This window comes from Halichoerus grypus, chromosome 14, assembly GCF_964656455.1.
Source record: "Halichoerus grypus chromosome 14, mHalGry1.hap1.1, whole genome shotgun sequence".
NCBI lineage: Eukaryota > Metazoa > Chordata > Mammalia > Carnivora > Phocidae > Halichoerus > Halichoerus grypus.
The window spans coordinates 91,816,780-91,839,774 of NC_135725.1; the positions used below are offsets into that span (position 1 = coordinate 91,816,780).

General features: G+C 56.9%; 1 protein-coding gene across 2 annotated transcripts in view; it reads left to right on the forward strand.

Moving 5' to 3' along the window:
* OLFM1 (olfactomedin 1) overlaps nucleotides 1-21,113 on the forward strand; it is a 35,588-nt gene extending 14,475 nt beyond the window's left edge. For both annotated transcript variants that reach the window (XM_036108752.2, XM_036108742.2), the window contains exons 2-6: nucleotides 204-353; nucleotides 4,653-4,808; nucleotides 6,758-6,977; nucleotides 14,376-14,482; nucleotides 19,431-21,113. In XM_036108752.2, coding sequence (XP_035964645.2) covers nucleotides 204-353; nucleotides 4,653-4,808; nucleotides 6,758-6,977; nucleotides 14,376-14,482; nucleotides 19,431-20,105 — 1,308 coding nt within the window. In that variant the 3' untranslated portion in view covers nucleotides 20,106-21,113. The remainder of the gene's footprint in view (nucleotides 1-203; nucleotides 354-4,652; nucleotides 4,809-6,757; nucleotides 6,978-14,375; nucleotides 14,483-19,430) is intronic.
* The last annotated feature ends 1,882 nt before the right edge of the window (nucleotides 21,114-22,995 follow it).

The window sequence follows — 22,995 nt, forward strand, 5'->3', positions numbered from 1 at the left end:
GAGCCTCGATGGGATTCCGCCCCTTTGTTCTCAGGGGCTCCCGTCCGTCCGTCCCCGTGGTCAGAACGTGTCTTCGGACCGCTTTTCTCCTTCTCTGCCAGGGGGTCGGACTTGGACAGCCCTCCCTGGTTGTCGTGCCCGATGCACTGCCTTATGGTCTCACTTCTCTCCCTCTCACTCCCTCACCCCACCTGCCTCCCCAGGTGTTGCCCACCAACCCTGAAGAGAGCTGGCAGGTGTACAGCTCTGCCCAGGACAGCGAGGGCAGGTGTATCTGCACAGTGGTCGCCCCCCAGCAGACCATGTGTTCACGGGATGCCCGCACGAAACAGCTAAGGCAGCTCCTGGAGAAGGTGAGTCTGTGCGCGAGTGTGTGCCCACACCAGCCCCAGGGCCGGGCTGGCCTGCACGGTCTGTCCCGGTGGCAAGACCTCCCTCTTTCTCGGCGTGTCCGTGCTCAGAGTAGTTGTGAATGGATGACTGGGTGGATGGAGGCCCCCCACGGATGGCGCAGGAGGAGACGAGTAGCCCCTGCTGGTCGCTGCCCTGGGGAGCCGCGGGGGGCGTGGGCTGCTCCCCCGTGCCACCATCTCCCCATCTCTCCTAGTGATGCAGCCCCCCGGGAGAGCGCCCTGGGGGCCCCTTGGGTCTCGGCCGGTGGGCTCTTTCTGGGGCCCGCGAGCAACTGGATCTGCCAATCGCTAGCCATGTGGTGCAGGTGCCCCGAGTCTGCCCCTCGGCAGCCCAGCAGCGCCATGCGGTGCAAACACGCACTTTACACCCGTCATTTCAAAGAACCTATACAAGAATCATGTCAACGTAGCGAGATTTTTCACCCCGTTTCACCATCCACCTACGCACACGGACACCGCACGCCCATGCACGCACCATGCACAAACCTCCTCCACACCCCCCCACACACACACCAGATACACGTGCACCACACATACCCCACGTACACAGCACAGATACGTACCCCACGTACACAGCACAAATACGTACCCCACGTACACAGCACAAATACGTACCCCACGTACACACACACACACACACACACACACACCCCGGTAAGCCGTAGGTTTGCCACGGTTGAGGGGTATGGGGTGGGGAGCGGCCTGAGCCCTGAGGAAGCCCTTCCCCACCCCCCGGGGCTGTGCTCCTTGCTGGGGAAGGTCGTGGCCGTGCATTTGGAGAGGACAGCACCACGGTGCTCGGTCAGAACTGCTCAGTTTTGAGCCCAGCTCAACCACAAGCCCTCATACAGCTGCAGGCAGGGCAGGTCCTTGTCTCGGCCTCAGTTTCCCCAAGTGTGGAGGGAAGGTGTGGGTCAGCGACTCCCGGCTGCGCCCAGCTCTGCACGGTCCCCGGGATGGGTGTGCGGGGGGAGAAGGGCCCAGAGGCCATGGGCGCAGCCTGGCCGTGGTGCTGGTCCACTGTGGGTGACAGTGTGGTCTTTGTTCTGCTGTCTCCAGCCCACCCAGTACTTCATTTAGAAAGAATTAAAGTAAACACATTTAGCACATGCCACAACGTTCATTAACACTGAACTAGACCGTAGCCTAATTGGGCCTTTAATTATTCAGAATTGCAGAGGAAGGAGGTGGAGCTGGGAGGGGCCTCTGGGACCTGGGGGGGGGGCAGGCGGGGGCTGGGGGGCAGGCTTCGGGCCCTGGAGCTCTTGGGGGAGGTGCCCTCTGGATTCCAGAAAGCTCTTGGAGCCCCTGGGAGCGCAGGCCTTGGGGCCCTTCTTTCTGCCTCCATACTCCAGGGTGTCAGGGCTGAAAGGTTTAAAGCCCTATCTTATACCCCAGTGGGCACTGTGTTTTCAGAGGGCAGCAGCCTTTTGTTGTGAAAGAGGGCCCCGTGGCTTCCTGCGTTCAGACTGTGTGGCGGGGGCAGGGCTGCTCCTGCCTGTGGGGAGGGGGCACCGAGGTGCGAGGCTCTGGTGGTGTGTTCCCTCGGTGGGGCTGGGGTCCCAACCGAGCCCGAGGCGCGGAGCTCTGTGCTTCTCCAGCCTAGCTGCACGTGGAGCTCCACCCGAGGGGCGTCCAGCGGTGCGGTCATGGGCTGCACACCCAGGGGTCCGACTGTCGTTGGCCTGGGGTCCCTGGGAGGGCCTGGAGCCCAGTACCCTACAGATGCCCCAGTGCCGACCTGCGGCCAGGGCTGAGGGCCGCTGGAAACCCGCTGAGTGGAAAAGGCCTGTGGGGGCCGTGGGCTCTGTTCTCTTTGAAAAAGCCACCAGCCCTGACTTTGGAAGTAGGGGCTTTGGAGTCAGGCCAGGCTTTGGATCGTGGCTGCCCGCTGTGGGATGGTAGACAAGCGGCTTAACTTCTCTGAGCCTTGGTCTCTTTATGCATAACATGGGACTCGAAATAGTGTTCACCTCCCAGGGTTTTATAAAGATTGAATGGAGTAAGTGACAGGACGGGCTCAGCCTGGGGAGGACTGCGTCTTTGATAGCTGTGTGACCTTGAGCTCGTCAGTTGGCTTCTCAGGGACACATCCTGCAGGAAAGAGGATGGATGGCCCAGGGATGGGGGCGTAGACCGGGGTCTTCTGGAGGGAGAACACCCACCTCGGCTCATTCGTCTGCTTTATGACCGGCCAGAGTGGGGGTCCTCGCTCCAGGTGGGACAGACAGTAGGAGAGTCCGCATTTTGTTTTAAGGCAATGGAGTAGCTTGGCATCTTTAAAATTTGTTTTCTCGATCTTAAATTTAATCTTATTTAAAATTCGTGAAAAGCATTCCTTGTCTGGCAAATGAGAAGCCCGTCGCGCTGCGTGTGGCCCCCGTTGGAGGTCTGAGTCTGGAGCGAGTGCGGACCCAGCAGCTTCTGCTCAGCCCACGGAAGCCCCTGCTCTTGTGGGTTTTGCCAACACGGCAGGAACCCTACGTCTCCAGAGGGGAGAGGGATCTTGACTGGAGCGGCCATTTGTGCTCCTCCTCCCAGCACTGTGGCTGCAGGAGGCCCTCCGTGCATTAGGCGCCGGGGGGGGGGGGGGGGGGGGCCTTGTGCTGTGGTTGTAGGAGTGAATAAGCCCCAGGCCCCTCCCACCCCGAGTTGCCTGTCCAGCCAGGTGGTTGAGACAGATGTGTATGTGTGGTTACTGCCGGTCAGGCATTGCGCCAGCGAGGTGATGCCGTTTCCAAGTAGTATGCAGCCGCTTCTGGCTTTGGTGCATCCTGGAAGCCTCCCTGGAGGAGGTGGTGTTTGGGCTGGGCTTTAAAATATGAAGGAAACCAAAACTCACAGCTCTTCTCAAAGGAAGTCCTGTGGTTATTCAGTGTGACAGAATCAGGTGAGGGGGGCAGGGAGAGAGAAGGTAATAGAGCAAATGTTTTCCAGTTCCCTATAGAAAGGATCAGAGAGTATCAGAGTCACCCACATGGTGTATTTTACAAACCTGAATTTTTAAACTGGATTTGTGTGTTACTTTTAAATAACTAGCCATAAAATTCCAGGCATTTTAAAATGCTGCAATGAGTAATACCGGTTTTTCTCCTACCGAGCAGCCTTTCGGTTGTGCTCTTACTTTATTTTATTTGTGGGGGTGGAAGATGTACCATAAGTGGTAGAAACCGCACTGTCATGTTCTCACTGACCGAGTCAGGCTATGTGTCATGCCCAAATGATTCTGTTCCGAGAAAGGGAGAGGGTTTTCAAAGGCAGCATGAAATCAGATGCGAAGATTTGCGGTGGTCGTGAAGGTATCTTCCTCCCTGGGGATTGGATTAGATTCTGAGAAGTGGCCCAAACACCGCTGCACACTCCTGAGCTCCATCCGCCTCCCCACCGCCCCAAATGCATGTGCACAGATGCACCAGCCAGTTTCCCAGAAATAAAATGCCCTGGCAGGTGGCTGCACTGAAACGGTTTTCCTTTTAAGCTCTCTGGAATCCTGTTGAATATTAAAGTTCCATCTTGAGGCTAGACTCAATTCAGATCTGCCTGCAAAGATGTAGAACAGCGACTCTTCATTTGCTGGGTGATTGATTCCTGACTGTATGCACTGAACGTGTGTGTTTACAGAACAGTCATCTACCTATGATACCGGGAGGTGTGATGGATGGTGCGCGAGATGGGGACAAGGGTTGATGCAGAGTCAGGGAGAGCAGTTTCCTTGTAGCTTGACTCCATGCTCCTGCCATCAACCTTCGCAGCAGGATGCCTGTGAGATTTAGGGGGACAGAGAGTCTCCACCTGGGGTGGGGGAAGCCCAAAAGCACTATTCATCCTTGTTGGTATTTATGCCTGCCTAACCGGTTTCATCCTGCAGAATCACAGTCCCCTCCCCTCTGACAAAATAAAGAAGAAAAAAAAAAGTTACCCAAAGCCTTCTATGCCTGGAGCTGTGAGCTGGGGAGGACCCGAGGTTCCTGAACCCCTGATTTGCATCCCCGGCCGTAAGAGAAAGCTTTCTGGAACATGGCAGAGGAAATGTTTACCAAACCAATTTGCTCTGTTTGGGGAGTTCTTGGTCATAACACTCCCCGCTGCTGGTGATTAACTAGTAAATAATGCATGGGCCGCCTCTGGTTCCCAGTGTGTCTGCTGTGTGGAAAAGGTCACTGTCGTGTATTAGGAGGCAAATAAAATGGGCGGGCACCTGCTGCAGCTCCTTTCTTGAACCTGTTGCCTTTTTGACAGGTGCAAAACATGTCTCAATCCATAGAGGTCCTGGACAGGCGGACTCAGAGGGACTTGCAGTATGTGGAAAAAATGGAGAACCAGATGAAGGGACTGGAGTCCAAGTTCAAGCAGGTGGAGGAAAGCCATAAGCAACACCTGGCCAGGCAGTTCAAGGTATGCTTGCTCCTTCCTCCTAGTGAGACTGGGTTTGGTTTCCCTTTGTGCTTTCCCCTTCCCCTCCAGAACTAGAAACTCGGGGCTGGGGAGGAGCCCAGCAGAAATTGCCCTTGGCCTTGCAAACGGCTGCCACCATCCTTGGAAATGGAGAGGCACCCTGCCCTCGCCCTCGCTAGGCGAACAACAGGGTCAAGGGGTGGACAGAGCGGCGGTTTTCAGCCCCCATTAGCTTCCCAGGCCAGGGTCCCAGGACCTGGCTTCAGAAGCCAGGTCACAGATTAGCTGGGAAGAGACATGATTGGTCCTTGTCATTCTGCAGCTGCTATAGGTAAATCCCATTAGCCAAGGATTAGCTTAATTGATTAGAGCCATTTCTGAGCAGGGATCACTCAGGGCAATTTTTCACATCTGACCTAATTTAGCTATGACAGGGCACACTGTAGATTTGCAGGGAGGAAAGAGAGAGACACCAACATCTTTCTCACTTCCTGGTAAGTGTTTTTTTCTTTTTTTCTTTTTCTCTCTGGGTCACTCTGGACTTTAAAGCCAGAGTTTGACCTAAAATTATATATACATATATAGAAATATGTATATATACATATATATACACCTCTAGTTTACTCAGCTTCAAAATGATTAAATTGAAAAATTATATGCACCTTAATTAAGGTACACGTGCATGTTAATTAGCAATCTAGCCCAGATATAAATGAACAGGTCAAATTACACAGCCCTGCTTGACTAGAAATTGCTGATGCTCTGTCTTCCTGTCCTTTTTATGCTAATGTTTTCCTTTGATGTGCTCCCTGCATGAAGCAAGAAGTAATCCACTTTTAAAACCGATACATTATACAGACCAAACGGCAGGCTAACGAAGTAATAAATCTATATTATAAATAAAATAATAGCAGGCCTGATCCTATCGAGGAGCAATGAGCCAGTTGCTCACGTTGGAGGCAGGTGACTCTGCTGTCCTTGCTTCTGACAACGTCATCGTGAATTATCTCAGAGAGAGAGATTTTTGACCCACCTGACCAAAAAGAGTTTGTGTCTCTCCCTGAAAGGCCAGCATTCCCTTGTGCCATGCTAGAGTCCAATTCCTCTGAAGACAGGGGTCTCTTTAGCCGCCATGAGCTAGCTCAGCTTTGCAAGCACTGTCCACACGGGCATCTCTCCCAGGTCCAAAATTTGGAGCAATATGGCCCCTGGGGAGGAAAAGCAACCCCTTGCCTCTGACCATGCTTTAATTGCATTAAGAATTTCACCAGGGATTGTGAGGGAATCTCTATAACTGTTCAAGCAGTTGGTTTAGACTAAATCTAGCAATGGAGTGTGATTTTTTTTTTTAAGTGACCATGAAAATATTTGTCTATTAATGGCTGTCTGTTTAAGGCAGGCTAGTGAGGTAGCTCTTCAACAGTATTTCGTTTTCTTGCTTGCAGGGCTAACTTAAAAGCGTTTTTTCAGTGCTGCAGTGACTGAAGAAGCAGTCCACTCCCATGTAACCATGACAGAGGGTCAGAGAGCTTTTGCACCATGCATTTTTACTATTATTTTCCAATACTTAGCACCATATCACTAAGGAACCTTGAACACAACCAGGATCCTCTTTTGCATGCGACTGTAGATGCATTCCATGGATAGTTTGAACCCTTGTCAATGCATTTTTTGAAAAAGAAAAAAAAAAGAAACTGTGTGTGTGATTAAAAGCATGTAACCTTAAGATGTTGCATTCTAAACTGACAATAAAGACCTTTCCCAAATATGTTGGTGTTCTGAAGACTGTTTAATATGCTCTCCTAACTCTTTTGGGCCAGAATACATAAACCTATAAATGAAACAGGAGTGTGCACACGCTCCCTCACCCGGGGAGAAGCCAGGCCAAGGCAGGGTGTTGCAAGTTTTTGCACGCAGAGCACTGAACCCAGCTTATTTTAACCTTGCAGGCGATAAAAGCGAAAATGGATGAACTTAGGCCTTTGATCCCTGTGTTGGAAGAGTACAAGGCCGATGCCAAATTGGTATTGCAATTTAAGGAGGAGGTCCAGAATCTGACGTCAGTGCTTAACGAGCTGCAAGAGGAAATTGGCGCCTATGACTACGATGAACTTCAGAGCAGAGTGTCCAATCTTGAAGAAAGGCTCCGTGCATGCATGCAAAAACTAGGTAGGACCAGAACCCTGCGGGGGCGTGGCGCTGCACGGCCCACCTCCGCTCTCCTACAGGCTTAGGGAGTGGTGCTGAAATGGACAGCGCCCGCCTGGCTTCAGGGAGGCCGCGGCTGGATTAGGGCTTCTGGGTAGGGCTCCCGCTGGGGAGCATACAGAGACGGCACTCGCCCTAGGGCACTGTGCAAAGGCCGGCTCGCAGACCCCATGAAGTCGCACATCCGGAAAAGGGACTCGATGCCACATACCATCTGCAGAGTATGTATGAGTGGGTGTGTCTGTGTGTGGAATGGGTGTGTTTAGGACACGAGTTTAATAGGGCTGGAAACATACATCTCATATTCTCTCCAGGTTGGGAACAAGGGCTGACGAAACTCCCGAGGTAGCGAATCATGCGTGGTTTAAATAAAAGAGGAAAGAAAATTCGGTCACACCACCATAGAGGACTTGCCATTCACAGCGAGAAAAGGCGTCAGTCCGTCCTAACAGCCTGGATGGAGGGAGCCTCTGAGCCCACAGGCTCCTCAACCCCATTGTTGCTTTCTGGGGAGGCACCAGATCTGGGGGTCCCCCGCCATGGGGGGGACCCCTCTAGATTCTGGCTTGTGCTTGAATTCCCGCTCGCCTTATCAACTTCCCTATTGGGTGCTCTCACAAATCGTGACTTGCTGGCGTCTGAGCCCACTCTCCTGCCACGTTTCCAATTTCCAGTTCATTCTTAGGTTTTCGTGTGGAGAGTAGCTGGCCCTTCTCACCTACTGGTTTTTGACACCAAGGTTGTTCATGTTCATACGGTATCCTTAGTGTACTTTAGGATAATTTTTAGTGTAATTTTGGTTTATGAAGAAGTTTCCCTTAGGTTTTATCTGTTATTCTAACTTGATTCCCACCCCACACCCCCCACATATACCCCAAATGCCTTCTTATAAACTTACAACATCCCAAAGTAGCAAATACTTTTAAAAATCCCTGGTGCCGTGAGGCAAAAGGGAGAGAACATCCGAAAGGCAAGGAAGTAGTCAGCCAGCCCCCGTTTGAGCAGGTCCAAACGTCCAGATTATCTCGAACGCTGCTCTAGGCCTCCCAGCAAAGGCAAACACTCGAAAGTCCCCCCAAGCCTGGGGAGGATGGCAAGAGGCGTTGGGAGTTTAATCTGGTTTAATGTGGGCACTTCTGCTGAGTCCCATGAGGGATTGTCTACTGCGTTTTTCCAGTGATGCGCTTCATGGCGCCCCTGTCCTGGTGTGTCAGGGGCTGGGGGACCCGGGACGGCCCCAGGAGGGGTCAGGGCTGGGCAGTCTCCACACCGCTTCCCGTTCTGACTCCAGGGGTCGGTGTGATATTTAGAATGTTCACGATTATGGGACCGTATTTATGACTACGGGTTATATAATTATTTCCGTTGGGCACAGGTTGGGGTTTCTACCCAGCATTAGACCACACGCTGACCGCCTCTCTCTGTCCAGACCCTCCACCCGGGGGTCTCAGCCTCTGAAGAATGAAGGGGTGAGGGGGCTTTTGGTTATTTTATTCCCCCCTACCCACCCCGGGATACGGACTGTGTATACCAGGGAGAAACTGAGATGGGGCCTCCACGCTTGCCCTGTAGGGGGTCAAGGAGCAAAGTGGAAATTCAGAGTGGAAAGTTACAAACGCTGAGAAGCCACAGGCCTCTCCCAGGGGGACACTGCCCCTCTCGGGACGAGCAGCCTTCCCATCAGCACCTGGCCTATTTTTAGAAGCTGCGTCAATTTTCCTTGCGGCTTAGGATCTTGGGGCTTCCACACAGTTACCCTTGGGCCGCTGAGGTGGTTGATCTGGGAGTAAAGAGAGAGGATGACTCCCAGGGGCCGTGTGCTCTCCCATCGGGGTGCAGCTGTGCGGTCTCGCCTCTGGGTTTCTTTCTTCAGAAACACCTTGACTTGTAGATAGACCCACTGAATCGGAGTCTGTGGGGGGCCCAGGGATCTGCATTTAACCAACGGCCGGGTGAGTCACATGAACACCAAAGGGTGATGGCCCTCGGTCTGCGGCTGGCTGTAGTTAGGTATCACCCTGCGGCCGTGTGACTCTCCCCAGGCACTGACTCTCGAGGGCCAGCCACCTGTTTATCTGTGCAGTGAAGGTGTAGGAGTCCCCACGCCCTGGGATCACCGTGAGAGTCCAGGGACACCTCCTATCGTGGCTCACACTATGCCTGGCAGAGTGGGGGGCCGCAGGGCCGGCCGGTCGGCAGGCAAGTAGGAAGTGATAGGTAGGCAGGTAGGCGGGCAGGCAGACAGATACAGTTGGTAGGTAGATGAACAGACAGGTAGGTGGGTAAGTGTGGGGGTAGATAAATAAGCAGATGAGAGATTGAACATGGCCCCTCCCTCTCCCTAGGTTTCCATTCAAGCTCAGTAACTTAGGGACCACATTCCTATCCTGTGGCTGCTTGATATGGTTTTTATTTCAGCCTTGCAAATGGGTACCATCTTAGCAGCCTCTTCGCCTGCTTGCAGGTTCCGGGAGCATAGGGCAGAGGAGCCTGCCTCCTGCCTGTGGGGGCCCCCCATTCCCTGACAGCTATGCCAGGGGCTGGGGCTCCTGCACGACTTGGCCTCTCAGTACCCCCCAACCCTGCCCCCTCAGCGCCTTGGCTCCTTGGTCTGAAGTCTCACTGTTGGTCCCCGTTACCTTCCCGGTATAGACACTGCAGCCCCACCCCTTGCCCCCGACAACGTGCCCTCAACAGGTCACTCCTTGTGGCCACCTTCTCTTTAAGTTGACGTGGCTGGTAATTCCTGACCCCAAAATGTACGCAGAGAAAAACAAGGTTCCATTTGTTTTCTGTTTCTATTTGTAAAGATTGCTCTCTCAATGGGATTGTATGTTTTTCCCAGAGGCCCAGCCAGAAATGACTCTGAAACTCCGTTTCTAAAACTGGAGGTGGGGCTCCGCATCTCTGGGCATCCTCTGCAAGAGAGGCGGCTTCTGACTGCTCCCCTGAGCTCCCCTTGTTCCCAGACAGGGGAGCGCCAGAGCTGCCCAGCGACCCTGTCCCCCAGGCTGGGGCTGGAGACTTCACAGTCACCCCCAGGGAGCCTACACAGTCAGATGACCCAGCAGCTAAAGCAACTGAGCCAGAGACTCGGGATCCAATTACAGAATGCTCTTCATACATCAACGTGTCCTGAGCATCCTGTTAGCTTCAGGCCTCAATTTTCCTGTCTGTAAAATGGGGGTGAGGGGGGAATAGCTGAGTTTTAGGCCTTCCCCCAGTGGGAAGGAAGTGCCCAGACACCCAGAGCCAGGCATCGGAATCTCTGGGGGTCTTCTTGTTCCACTGAGAATACACGTGAATGAAGCCCGTGGGCTTCAGCGTCAGCGGCCCCACCAGCCCGGGGTCCACGTTGCTAATGGTCAGGGTGTAGACTTCTTTGCCAGTTTGGGATGTCAGGGCATGGTGCTTTGCCTTGGCACCACATCCTGGGCTCTCTCTCCTGGGGGAGGCAAGTCTGAAGCCCCCTTCCTGTTCTCTAGCCCTTGAGATACAGCAGGTTCAGGAAGGCAGAGGGATTGGCCCTGACCTGCTCCCAGGGACCCGAAGGGGCAGGGGGAGGGAGTTGCTGGCAAGGGGGATGCCGAAAATAGCACGAGCGGGTTTTGCATTCAGTGGAGGATTGAGATGCCTCTGCCTGCAGGAGACCCCACGGGAAAGAAACCAACCCACAGCTAAAGTGCTGCTCGTGTGTTGACCTGAGTGGGATCCTGGCAGGGCAGGCTTCCCTTTCTGGAGTCCTCCCAGGAGGTGCTCAGGATCGTGCCTGGTGAGAGGTCTCCGGGCGCCTGCCCTGCCCTGCCCATGCGGAGGGGAGATGAGTCACCCCCCCCACCCTTGGTGCCACTCCCAGTCTCTGGCTCTGCTTTGTCCTCAGGTTCTTCCAGCTACGAGGACATGTGCCTGCCCAAGCTCCCAGCTTTGCAAACGGTTCCCAGTCCATGAGGGATAAAAGCTGGGACCAAGGGAGACCAAAAGCTGAGGGCCCAGCCTGCCTGCTATGGGGCTCTCGGGCCCTCGCTCTGGTCTCTGGCCTGGTTCCTTGGTGGGCATGTCACCCTGGGCCTGCTCAGGGCTCCCTGTGGAGACTGTCCCAGCTGTTGTTCAGAAGTGGATTCCTTCTAGGAATAGCAAGAGGCAAATGATTTCATCTGCAGGGCACTGCTTTGTCCAGGCTCCCGGCTTTGCACGGTGACCTCGTTCCTGACACCCGTCCTGGGCTCTGGCCCTGGGCTCTGGAAGAGGGTGAGGGCGGCCAGGCCCTCCCAGCTGGGTGCTCTGGCCCTGGAGCTCCACCTCCTTTGAGCTGCAGCTGCGCAGGGGCGCTTTCCCAGCCTCCTCCCCTCCTTACGCACATCCTGAGCCCTCGTGACAGAGAGGGACACTTTCCTGAACTGAATGTGCCAAGACTCCTCCATGAGGCTCTGCCATGGGGCTTTTTTAGATCCTGTCAGCTCCTGAGGTCTTGGCAGAACCAGTCTGGACAGAGAACCAAAAATAACTCCCTGACTCAAGCGGGGGGGGGCAGCCTCCAGCCCGGTAGGCCCTGGAGACCTGAGGCTGCAGCCAGTATTTGGAAGAGCAGGGCACCCAGGCCAGCCAGACCCTTCTCTGCACGCTCTGATCCATGATTTCAAGGCTCCCTTCAAGGGGCTGGGGAGGCTGGTGCTCCGCCCTCGGAGCCGGGGAGCACCTGGGTGAGGGGGGTGCAGGCCTCAGCCCGGGGAGGGCAGGCTCTGCTGCAGAGCATCCCCCTCCAGATCAGACCTGACCTGCAGCCTGTTTCCCGCAGTGGCCAGCTCCCCTGCTCTGCTCTAGGCCCGAAGGCCCCCAGTGGGCAGGACGCAGTGGGGTGGTCTGAGGCAGCCCCGACCCCGACTTTTCTCCACATCCTCAATCTGAATCCACAATCACGGTCGTGCTTCTGCCTCCACTGAGCACTGCATCCACGTCAGGCACCCTTCTAGAAGCTCCCCTTGCTTCGGCCCCCGTGGCTGCCCTCTGGGCTTATGGAAAAGGCCAACTGTCTGTGCCACACTCGGAGGAGGGTGACCCTGCTTCACCTCCCGTCCCCTCTGCTGGGGCCGGTGGCGAAGGACATCGTGAGGGTTTTCTGAGAGATGAATCATTTTACCTCTGAGTACCTGAGAGATGATTCCCTCACTCATTCACGGACAATTCCATGGGCAGAGCCTTGGGGAAACAGCAAGAGAGGACAACAAGCTTGTAGCCTGGGGCAGCAAGACCTGGACGCTGACATGTGTGTCCGAGGCCGCAGGACATGTGTGGTCCCTGGCATGAGTCGGTGAGGACAGGGTGGGTGGGGTTCCGAAGGCAAGGTCTTGGGAAGAAGCTTGGGTTTGGGCCAAGCCGTAGAGGACAGGTGGGAGGGCGGGCGGAGGACGTGCCAGGTGGAGGATCAGCCAGAGCAAAGGCGTGGAGGTGGGAAGGGCCAGGCACCTGCGCCGAGCTGGGGCCCTGGCCCAGCATCTTCACCTGCTGGGTGTGATATGGAGGACAGACATCTGGTCTCCTTCAGGGAGGTCTCCAGCACGGGGCTGTGGCCGCACAGTCTTGGCCGGAACCTCGGCTGAGTCAGCATCACGCTGTGCAGTGCCGGATCCCACGGTGTGCTGTTGGATGGAAAATCCACGCACCCCCGGGCTCCCTAAGCCTTGACACCCTTGGGGGCGATGGCTCCTGCTTCCGGGCTGCCGGCAGGACCACTGTCCCCTGGCTCAGCGGTGGGGACGCTGTTGGAGGCTGGAGGTGGCCCCTGTCAACATCTCCCGATTCCCACCCAGTTCAGAGAAGCTGCTGTCTCCTGGGGGCAGCCTCCGGGGCCCCGAGGTCATAGGAGCCAAGAGAGTGCAGGGGGACACCAGCCTTGAGCACTCCCTTTTTCTTCCAGTCCCTGTAGACACTGGCAAACCTGGGACCTTCCTCCAGTCCCCCTTGTCCTCCCACAGATGGGGGGCTTATGCACGGGGCCCAGCAAACTTGCTGTGATTCTCAGCAGGGACCTAGACCACCTGCAGACCTGCCACCAGCCCCACGAGCAGTGACTCCTGCCAGGAAGCCGCGGGCTGTGAGGGGACAGTATTTATGTGGGAGAGCACACGATTGCTCCTGAAAGTGGAACAGACAGGAAATCCGTCTGGAGAGGGGAAGGGATAGTCTGGTAGAAATAGGTGTGGACCCAAGGCAGCAGCTGGTCATGAGCAGGGCGGCACCACTGATGGGGATTTGGGTGCAGAGCCAGCCCCCCCCCACCATTCCTGCCTGCAGGCGGCCAATATCCCTCCCTGCGGCCTCCGCGCTCCTGCCAGCACAAAGAAACGGGATGCCAGGCGCTGGGCTGGGGTGTCAGGGGTCTATCTTTGCAGCCCAGCGTGATGATGCTAATGCAGATACTCACCCCGCTTTTTCTTAGAGAGAGACCAGCTTCTGAGGCCTGGCCCGCCCTCCACTCTGCGGGATTATCCCAGCTAAACTGTGTCCCCGGGTTAAGTCACTGACAATCTTCTGAAAGCACCCGGATCTTCTTGGGACCTTGCTGACTGCACTGTGTCCACCTGCTGATCCCGCTCCTAGGGCTCAGGAACACCTTGCCCTCCAGGCTGGCTGGGATTCATTTGTTCTGGAAGACCTAAGTGGCTGTGGAGTCTTTGCCGGGCCTGCAGGTGCAGCCTGGCAGGCCCCCGGGGCTGTGGGAAGGGCGCTGGGCTGCAGAGAGCGCTGAGTCCCAGGCTCCGCTCTGCAGAGTGCTGGCGTGGCTCTGAGTCCCTCTCTCCCCGCAGGCCTCCATCTGTGAGACGGGTGGCATCGAGGCCACATCTGAGGCCCCGTCCATCCCGCTGCCTGCTCCGTCAGTGCTTCCAGAGCCCCCGTTCTCCAGCCGCAGGGCTCCCCCCAGGCAGAAGGGACCTTCTCCCCCTGCCCCTGCGGGAGACGCTCACAGGCTCTCCAGGGAAGGAGCGGGCCTTTCCCCTAGTCTGGTTCTAACTGGCCCAGGGGCGTGGAGCAGTGGGCTCTTCCCAGAGAGGTGCCTCGGGACCCAGGTGGTGCACGGAGTCTTGCAGGGAGCCTAACAGGACAGAGGGAGTGAGGCAGGGGGGTGGGGGTGTCGCTCTTCCCTCTCCCCATCCACCCTGGCCTCAGGGGCTCTGTTTGCGGGACCAGGGGAGCTTCTCGGGACTTTGGGGCTGGGGGTATCACCAGGAAGAAGAGGGGCAAGAGCAGCTGTTAGGCAGACACCCCGACCAAGAGGGGCAGAGGGGACCCACATCCTCCTGCAGTGGGTGGTCGGGGTCGGGCCAAGGGACTCACTCTTCTGCGCTACGCATTGTCTTTCAGCCTGTGGCAAGCTGACGGGCATCAGTGACCCCGTGACCGTCAAGACCTCTGGCTCAAGGTTCGGGTCCTGGATGACAGACCCTCTGGCCCCAGAAGGTGATAACAGGGTAAGTGCCCCTCCACCGGGCCTGGGCCTGAGGGTGCCGTGGGCCCCCCTGGGGCCATCCCCCGAATGTCTGGCCCTCGCTCCAATGCCCGCGTGCCCACCTACGCCAAAAACCAGCCCGGCAGTTGTGGCTGGGCAACCCTGGGGTTGGTTCTCCCGGCAGCTTTGGGGAGGGTCTCAGGTCCTGGCCGACGTCCCTGTGCTAACACGGAGTCACAGACCGCGGGGATGGGGCCCAATGTGGGAAGGATGGTGGCGACTGTCAGAGCAGGTGGACCCCTGCAAAGCCCTCCCAGGCTCCGCTCTGCCTCCCTGGCTGGAGGGTGGGGGAGGGGAGCTCCCAGACCCTCCCAGCCCCACCCCTGCTCCAGCAGGAGCGTCCTGTGAGGCCTTCCTTATTTTAATGGCATCTCATTTGTATTTCATTTGTTATTCTTTTCAACGCTGATGGAAACGCATGTTCCTTTTTGATTTAGGGAAGAGGCCCTGTTCTTTTTTTCCCAGACATGTCCCCCCTGGGAAAAAACTCAGAAAAGGAGAGAAAAGCAGGGCCTGGGTTGTGTCTTGTGAGCCCCTTTGGGGGTGTGGGGGTGAAGGCCGCCGGCTGAGCGCCGGGACACCTGGACAGGGCTGTTCGGGGGCGCTGAGAGCCTCCACCAGAGGAAGACCCTCCTGGGGCTCTCAGGGGAGGAGGGACACGTCTGGGCACGTGTCCTCTGGCGATGCGCCCGCTTGCTGGCTACGCCCCGGAGCGTGAACAAGCCAGAAGTCTGGGGCGACTCCTACCCACCCCCTGGCTTTCAGAGGCTGGCAGGACGTTTAGAAACTGATCACTTTTTAAAAAATCTCCACTCTTCCTTCGGGCAGGATTGAGAGAGGAGCTTCTGGGCCTTGTCTGGAGGACTCTTAACCAGAAAGGGGAAGGTGGCTTCCTCTCCCCGGAGATTTCTGGTCCCTGCAGCGCCCCTCCCCCACTGCCACACCTGCCCGGCAGCAGGAAGCAGCATCTCTTGTATTTCGGAAGTGAGGCGGCCCCGCACTTTCTCCTGGGGAAGGTGGGTGGGGGGCAGTGACCACAGGCCCCGTGGCGGCCACCATCTGTCTATCCACCCTCCCAGCCTTTCCCCAGAGCAGCTCACTCCAGCCTCAGCTGCAAAGGATTCTGGAGGGGCCGGCCCAGGACCCGGGACTGCAAACCCGGGATGGGAGTGCAGACAGGTGTTTGGGGGGTGGTTTCTGTTTATTTTCTGAGTCGGGACTGTTAGCTGGTGCTTGTAAGTTCTCTGACAGTCTAAGGGGCTAATTGCAATCCCGACTGGTCTTCTGGTCCACATCGCCCGTGGTGAACCCCAGCTCTGTTCTGGGTTTGGTGATGGTGAGACCGCACCCGACACTGCTCACATGCCTCTGGTCCCCGCTGTGGTATTGCCTTCCTTTGTTGTAAAGAGCGATGCTCAAGAGATCCCCTTCTCAGATCCCAAGTATCGGGGCTCCTGGAAGCCCGGCTGTTTGCCCCGAACGGGGAGGGTGTCGGTTTGCAAAGCTGTCGAGGGGTGGTGGATGCTCTTGATAACTGGACGTCTGTTTTCTGCTTCATGACTGGATCGGCCTCCAGAAAAGGAGGCCCCGGGGATGGACGGAGCGTGCGGAGAGGGGGCGGCGGGAGGAGGCTTAGGTGGGGGGGGCTGCTGGCAAGGGGAGGGGGGCGCGCTCGCGGGCGGGGACACTGGGCAGCTCTGCCCCACGCCCGTGTGGTTCGGGCCATTCCGAGCGGTGCGCTCAGCATAGCCACCTCCAGCTCCCAGCCCGCTGAGGGACGCGCCCCGGGGCCCTGCCACTGATCTGGAGGAGAGCTGTTTTGTTTAGACCGTTTTCATTCTCCCCTCCCAGTTTGGTCACACACGCAGGAAACCAGTGCCTTGTTCCGAAGGGAAACAAGAACCCGTGTCGGCTTCAGGGCAGGCTGCCACGGGGTGTGGTCAGAGGCCGGGGGCAGGGAGCGCTGCACAGGGGGTGCTGGGTGGGGGGCCCGTCTGGGGGCTGCAGAGGATCAGGTCGAGCTCACGGCTTCCCGACGCCTCTGCGCTGAGCTGCTGGAACAAGGTCGCCTCGGGATGCCTGGCGCCCTTCCTTCCGCGACTCGTTGGTTAAGCACCAGCTGGGTGCCAGGCTCTACGCTGGACTCTCGTGCTCTTCCGCTGTGTCCAGGAGCTGCCTTCTCCCAGCGGTGACCGGCCCACGTGCTTCTGATGGTGCTGGGGCTGTGGAAGCTCTCACCCCTGATGCCAGGCTGTGCCCGCCCCCCAGGAGACCCTCCTCCCTGACTCTGTCTTGGGTCCACGACACCTTCCCTCCTGTCGTCTGGCTTCGGCTGTAGACGTCCCAGGCCAGCTAGCATCAGCCCCTCATGTCTACGACTCTCCTCTTCTTAAGACGCCACTCACTGGATTTAGGGCCCACCCTAATCCATCTCGAGATCCTTAATGACATCTGCAAAGCTCTCTTTTCCAAATAAGGTCACATTTACAGGTTCCTGGATGTGGACATATCTTTTGGGGGGCCACCAGTCACCCCACTACAAAATTGAGACCTCCCTGCCTGGGAGTAGAGGGGGTGTAGGAAACGCCCTCCAGGAAGTGAGCGTGATCAGTGGAGAGAGGGGGCATTGTGGTGGGAGCGGCAGGTGGGGGGCACAGAGGTGTCTGAGAGCCAGGGACTTGGCCTGGCAGGTGCAGAGGCAGCCGGATGCTGCAGGGAAGAGCCTGGAACTGAGGAGTCAGGTTTACAGAGGAGCGATGGTCTGGATCGCAGTTCTGGAAGGTTCAGTCAGGCGGCACCAGGCCCGGGGGCCAATAGGGAGCTGACAGCATAACCGAGCACAAGGGGGCACGGGCTCCAAGCCAGAGGGTCCAGCCTTGCCTGCACATTGGAATCACCTGAAGCTTTCACCAACACGCATGCCTGGCTCTGTCCCTGGAGTCCGACGCGATTGTTCTGGGAAGTGAGTGTCCCCGGGGCTCAGAGGGCAACCAGGTTCCAGGCTCTAGGCGTTCAGATATGGGGGTTCTGGGCCAGGCCAGAGAATCGAGGGGGTCCTCTTTGGGGTGATGGGATTCTGTGTAAGCCTTGGGACTTGGACAGGAGGGGAGGGAGAGGCATTCCGATCCAGAGATCCCGGTAAACCCAGAGGGGGTGCCCACTGGGAGGGAAGGGGCGCCTTATCTCAGGGCCCTTCGGGGCTCGATACTGTGCCTTCTTTGCATAGAGGGGCTTTTCAATGATGTCTTACAGCCGCCGGGCCAAGAGCTGGTCGTTAAACATTTAGTGCCTTGTGCCGGCTTTCCCTCCCAGCCTAAATTGCATTTTCCAAACACGTTGTGCCCTGCGTCTGATTTGCTACTTTCTGGGAAGAAGAGGCAGTTTACAAATCCTGAGCAATTTGGTGACCATTTCACCCATCTCTGCCCACAGGAAGGAGGCACCAGACCCTGGGGTTCCCCAGTGTCACAGGCCCACTGGTGGGGGAGGAGATGTTTATGCACATTCAGGAGTGCTCTCCGTGCTGAGCGGGAGAGAGGCAGCCCCTGTAGGCATGGGTCAGGAGAGGGTTCCAAGGGGGGGATGTTGGTTGAGCCGGGTCTTGGAAGAAGCAGTGAGCTCCCCGTCTCAGGAGAGAGCCAAGTGCAGGCAGGAGGGCCAGTCCTTGGCAGCGTGATCATGGCCCCCAGGACCCCTGGCAGGCCAGCACTCGCCCGTTCCAATCCGAGACCCGCATCACTGTGGGTTGCTCTGCGGGGGGCTAAGGGTAACAAAAGCCTCAAATGAGACCCAACTTAAAAAAAAAAAATCTCATTAAAAACAAAAAGCGCATCTGCCTCTAAGCATCCAAATAGATGCCTCAGGAACAAGGTTAGGATTTTTTTTAAATTTTTAACGCATGTGTAATGCTGTGTCTGAAAGCCCCGCATCCTTAATCTCTCCTGCAGCCAGCAGAACCCTGATGGATAAAGCAGCTGTCTTATTGCCAGACAGATGCACTGAGGATGGCGTTAGCCTGGCAGATTTTCCTCTGAGTAACTGCATTGCTTTCTAATTTGCTCCCATATTGGTTGAAAATGACTAAAGCATTTTGTACAAAGTCTAGACAGTTTTCAAGTCAACTGGCATTTAAGCAATAATCGGAAATCTCTTCCTCTGTAACCCCAAACGTGGGCCACCACTGGGTTTGTTATCTTGGTGGTTTGTGACCCTTGGGGCCCTTCATGAAGCCCTCGTTCTTCTTGGAGAAGCAGCGCGGGGGTTGGGGGTGACCGTGATCCCACGTGTAACGCCCCAAATGTCCTATTAATGCCTTTCTGCCTGGCAGACGGGACGCCCCAGTCCGGGCCGCTGTCCTGGTGCCCTTGGCCTTGGGTCCCCACGCCACAGGAGCTGCCTGGGGCTGTGAGCGTTCTCCTCGTCCAGCGCCGTCTTGCTGGCTTGGGGGTTCATATGCTGACGGAGTTCCTTCCTTCCCCAAATAAGTGGGAGCAGCTGCTGTGTACCGGCCAGGGAGAGTGCAGTGAACCCCCAGCCTGGACGCAGCCCAAGCAGAGGGGACCGGGGGCGGTTCTGTTGCCGCCCACTTCCCTGACCTGCAGGGGTGGCTACAGCCCCAGACCCCCTCCCCAGAGTGTGCCTCCCCATCCTTTGTCCTCACCGGACCCTTCTTTCCTGGCAGGACAGTCCTGTCCCCTTTGACGAGTACCCTGGCAGTTTGGGGGAAGGACGTGATGTTGCCTGGTCTTCGTTATCCTCCCCTGGTTCTTTCGGCTCCTTCTTGAGGCGCTGGGCCGCTGCAGAGTCAATTAGACTCTGAGTCTGAGCGGCGAGGCCCCGCGGGGGGAGCCCCGCCCGTGTCCCCCAGAGCCGCTAACGGGTGCGCGCTCTCTCTCTCTCCCCCCTCGCAGGTGTGGTACATGGACGGCTATCACAACAACCGCTTTGTCCGCGAGTACAAGTCCATGACTGACTTCATGACCACGGACAATTTCACGTCCCACCGCCTCCCGCACCCCTGGTCCGGCACAGGGCAGGTGGTCTACAACGGCTCCATCTACTTCAACAAGTTCCAAAGCCACATCGTCATCCGGTTCGACCTGAAGACGGAGACGATCCTCAAGACGCGCAGCCTGGACTACGCCGGTTACAACAACATGTACCACTACGCCTGGGGCGGCCACTCGGACATCGACCTCATGGTGGACGAGAACGGGCTGTGGGCCGTCTACGCCACCAACCAGAATGCCGGCAACATCGTGATCAGCAAGCTGGACCCCGTGTCCCTGCAGGTGCTGCAGACCTGGAACACCAGCTACCCCAAGCGCAGCGCCGGCGAGGCCTTCATCATCTGCGGGACTCTCTACGTCACCAACGGCTACTCGGGGGGCACCAAGGTCCACTACGCCTACCAGACCAACGCCTCGACCTACGAGTACATTGACATCCCCTTCCAGAACAAGTACTCGCACATCTCCATGCTGGACTACAACCCCAAGGACCGCACCCTGTACGCTTGGAACAACGGCCACCAGATCCTCTACAACGTCACCCTCTTCCACGTCATCCGGTCCGATGAGTTGTAGTGGTCTCTGCCTGGAAAGCCCGGGGGCCAAGGCCTCCCCCACGCGGACATTCCTGCGGAAGAGCTGCCAAAATTACCAAACAATACTAATAATACTAATTTCAAAACAGCAGCTGCAGCGTGGGCTCTGGCACCGCGTGGCGGCGTCACCTCCGTGCGCTTCTGGTTCGAGCGAGAGGGCGACACACTTGGGAAGAGACCCCCACCCCCACCCCCGTCTTTGCAGCTGGAACTGCAGTCCAGGGATCCCTGGTCCCCTCCCCCGCCCCCGCCCGGCCCCCTTTCTGGTCAAATAACCTGCAGAAGTAAGGCAACGACTGTTGGCCCGTTCTCGCCCGAGAACAACCACTGTTAGGTCGCATGGACATTTCCCCTAGATCGTGCTCAGCTCCCGTGGGCGTTCCTGCGGTGTCCCATCGAGGGCCCGCGGGCCGGCCGCGCTCGGCGAGTGTAACTCATCCATCACACCTGCTGTCTCTCGACCGCGTGTCGTGTCAGAGCTGAGCCGCGCCGAGGCTCCGCGTCCCCACGGGCCCGTGTGCGGTGCCTGCCGCCGGCGGCCACGCGCGTGGCGTGGACAGCGGCAGCGCCCACCTGTTCGAGCTCGCGTCCCCCGTAGATCTGTCGTGCCGCGTCTGTCTGTCGTTTCCTTGAGGTGGTAGCTCTGTGTGTTCAGTTGATGCAATGAATGTTGTAAATGCCGTGCTGTAGTTTGGATTTAATAAGTGGATGGTTTTTGTTTCTAAAAAGAAAAAAAAAATTCAGTGTTCACCCTTAGAAGGAGGTAATCAAGTTCATGTTGATAATAAAGGAATTGCTCTCTTCTTGTTAAATTACCTAAATAATGTAACCGTGGATGGGAAGGGTTTATCTAGGGAAACTCTGTTTCCGCTGGGAAAGGGATGATCCCGAGGACAACCGGGTGTGGGGAGTACAGTTCGAAGTCAAAACAAGGGGAACTTTGTACGGTCCAGTTATCAAAGGAACAATAAAGATATTAGGAGATGTCTTTGCTTCACTTGTCATTTCTGAGGTTTTCAAGATGATGGGGCCTTGCAGAGCCCTGCGGATGTGTCCCAGAGTCCGGGTAGGGCTCTCCCAAGAGGCCACATCCGGGACACGTTCTCCACCGGGTCCCCAACCCCCATCCCCCAGAAGTCAGAGGACCAGCCTGGGACTCCACACCCCCCGGGGTGGACGCGAACCCGAGGCCGCATCCCCGGAACCCCACCTCACTCTGCCGTGGAGGTCTCCTCCAAGGGCACCTCTGGACGGGGTCTGGGACAGGCACCCATCGGAGATGTGGCAGGGGCACCCATGGAGAAGATGCTGACGGGTCAGCGGAGGTAAACCAGGCCCTCCCTGGCCAGCTGGCTCAGTGGGGCTGTGGTGGGTCTGAGAGGTCAGCAGCCGGCCCTCTCTGGGACGCGGGTCCCCAGGCCTTGGACACAGAGAACCTCGCTCATCCATGGGGCTGGGACCAACTCACAGTCTGTGCCCTTCGATGAGGAGACCCCCTCCCCCAATCCTTTCCTGTTTTCTGGTTACTGCTGGCCCCTCAGCGTCCTTCTGCCGGGGAGCTCAGGGATACCCTGAACAGTGACATCAGGGGAGGAGGGGCGGGCAGGGGGAGGGCTGGGCCTTAATTAGAGCCTCGTTAGCTGGCCATCCCCCATGAGCAAGACGGCTCTCCCACGTCGGCAGGACGAGCTTGCAAGTAAAGCTTGTACAAGGGGGAGACCAGTTCACACTTTTATGTTCTTACAAATTTTCTTGGAGTGAGGGGTCCAAACTCTTCCCCCTGAGAGTTGGGAGCTGGTTACTCAAGGAAAAGCCCCGAGTTTCAGTAAAGCCACAGTTCCATCCGCAAGGCCACTGGGGCTAGTGTGATGGGGACCCAACCAAGCGCATCGGGCAGGGGCTGCCCTGTAATCGCAGCTCCGAGTTGGGCTGATTTCTTCCTATTCTCCCGAGTGACAGAGGGAAGAGCAAACGTGCACATAGATACCTGCTCTGAGTTCCAGAAAAAAAATAATGACCCCAGAGGTCCAGAATGGATTTGCTGTCTTGGACTGCGTATTTGCTAGGGAAAATATGCCTCCAGGATATTAAATACACAAGAGAAATGGTTCCATCCGGAGAGCAAATAAAACAAGCAGCCAGCCACTAAATCTCCCAGATTCCAATAACTGGATATATTGGCTGATGGCAGAACATCTGTGGATGAATTTTCTTTATTAAAAATCTGGCTTGGAATCAAACCCATGGTTCTTTGGGGGAAGACGAGGAGGTCAGGGCATGAGGCACTCAGTTCTGAGTGCGGCTGGGCCTGGGGCTTTCCCCATTTCTGAAAGTCACCTCTGGAAGGAAGTCCAAGAGACTATTGACCCCGCACGCAGGTGTCCGTGGACCGTGCTGTGGCTCCTTCAGATCCCCAGAGCCCGTGCAGAACTTACACGAGCCCCCACGAGGAGCCCTTCTCCCTGCCCACGCCGGAGGGGGGCAGCTCCTATGGGAGCGGCGGGCTCTTAGGAAGCACGGGATCCCATGCAGATACCAGACTGCATCTATGAGCAGGGCCCGAAATGAGGGGCAGCGGTGATTACAGGGTGCTGAGCACAAAAGACGGGTGGGAGATTGTTGTTTTATTGGAACATTTAACTGAATTCCATTTGAAGGTTACAAGCGGTCGCTTGAGCAAAGACCACGTTAGGTGCCGACGAAGCACACGTCCCGCCCCCATGCGCCCCTCCAACTTCACACCACCCCATGGAAGAGGCACCACTCCCTGTCCCCAGATCGGGGAACTTGGGCTCCAGAGGCCCAGCCATCTCTCGGGGCAGCTGAGCTTCCAACCCATGAAATAGCATCCACGTCCACACGAAGGCACG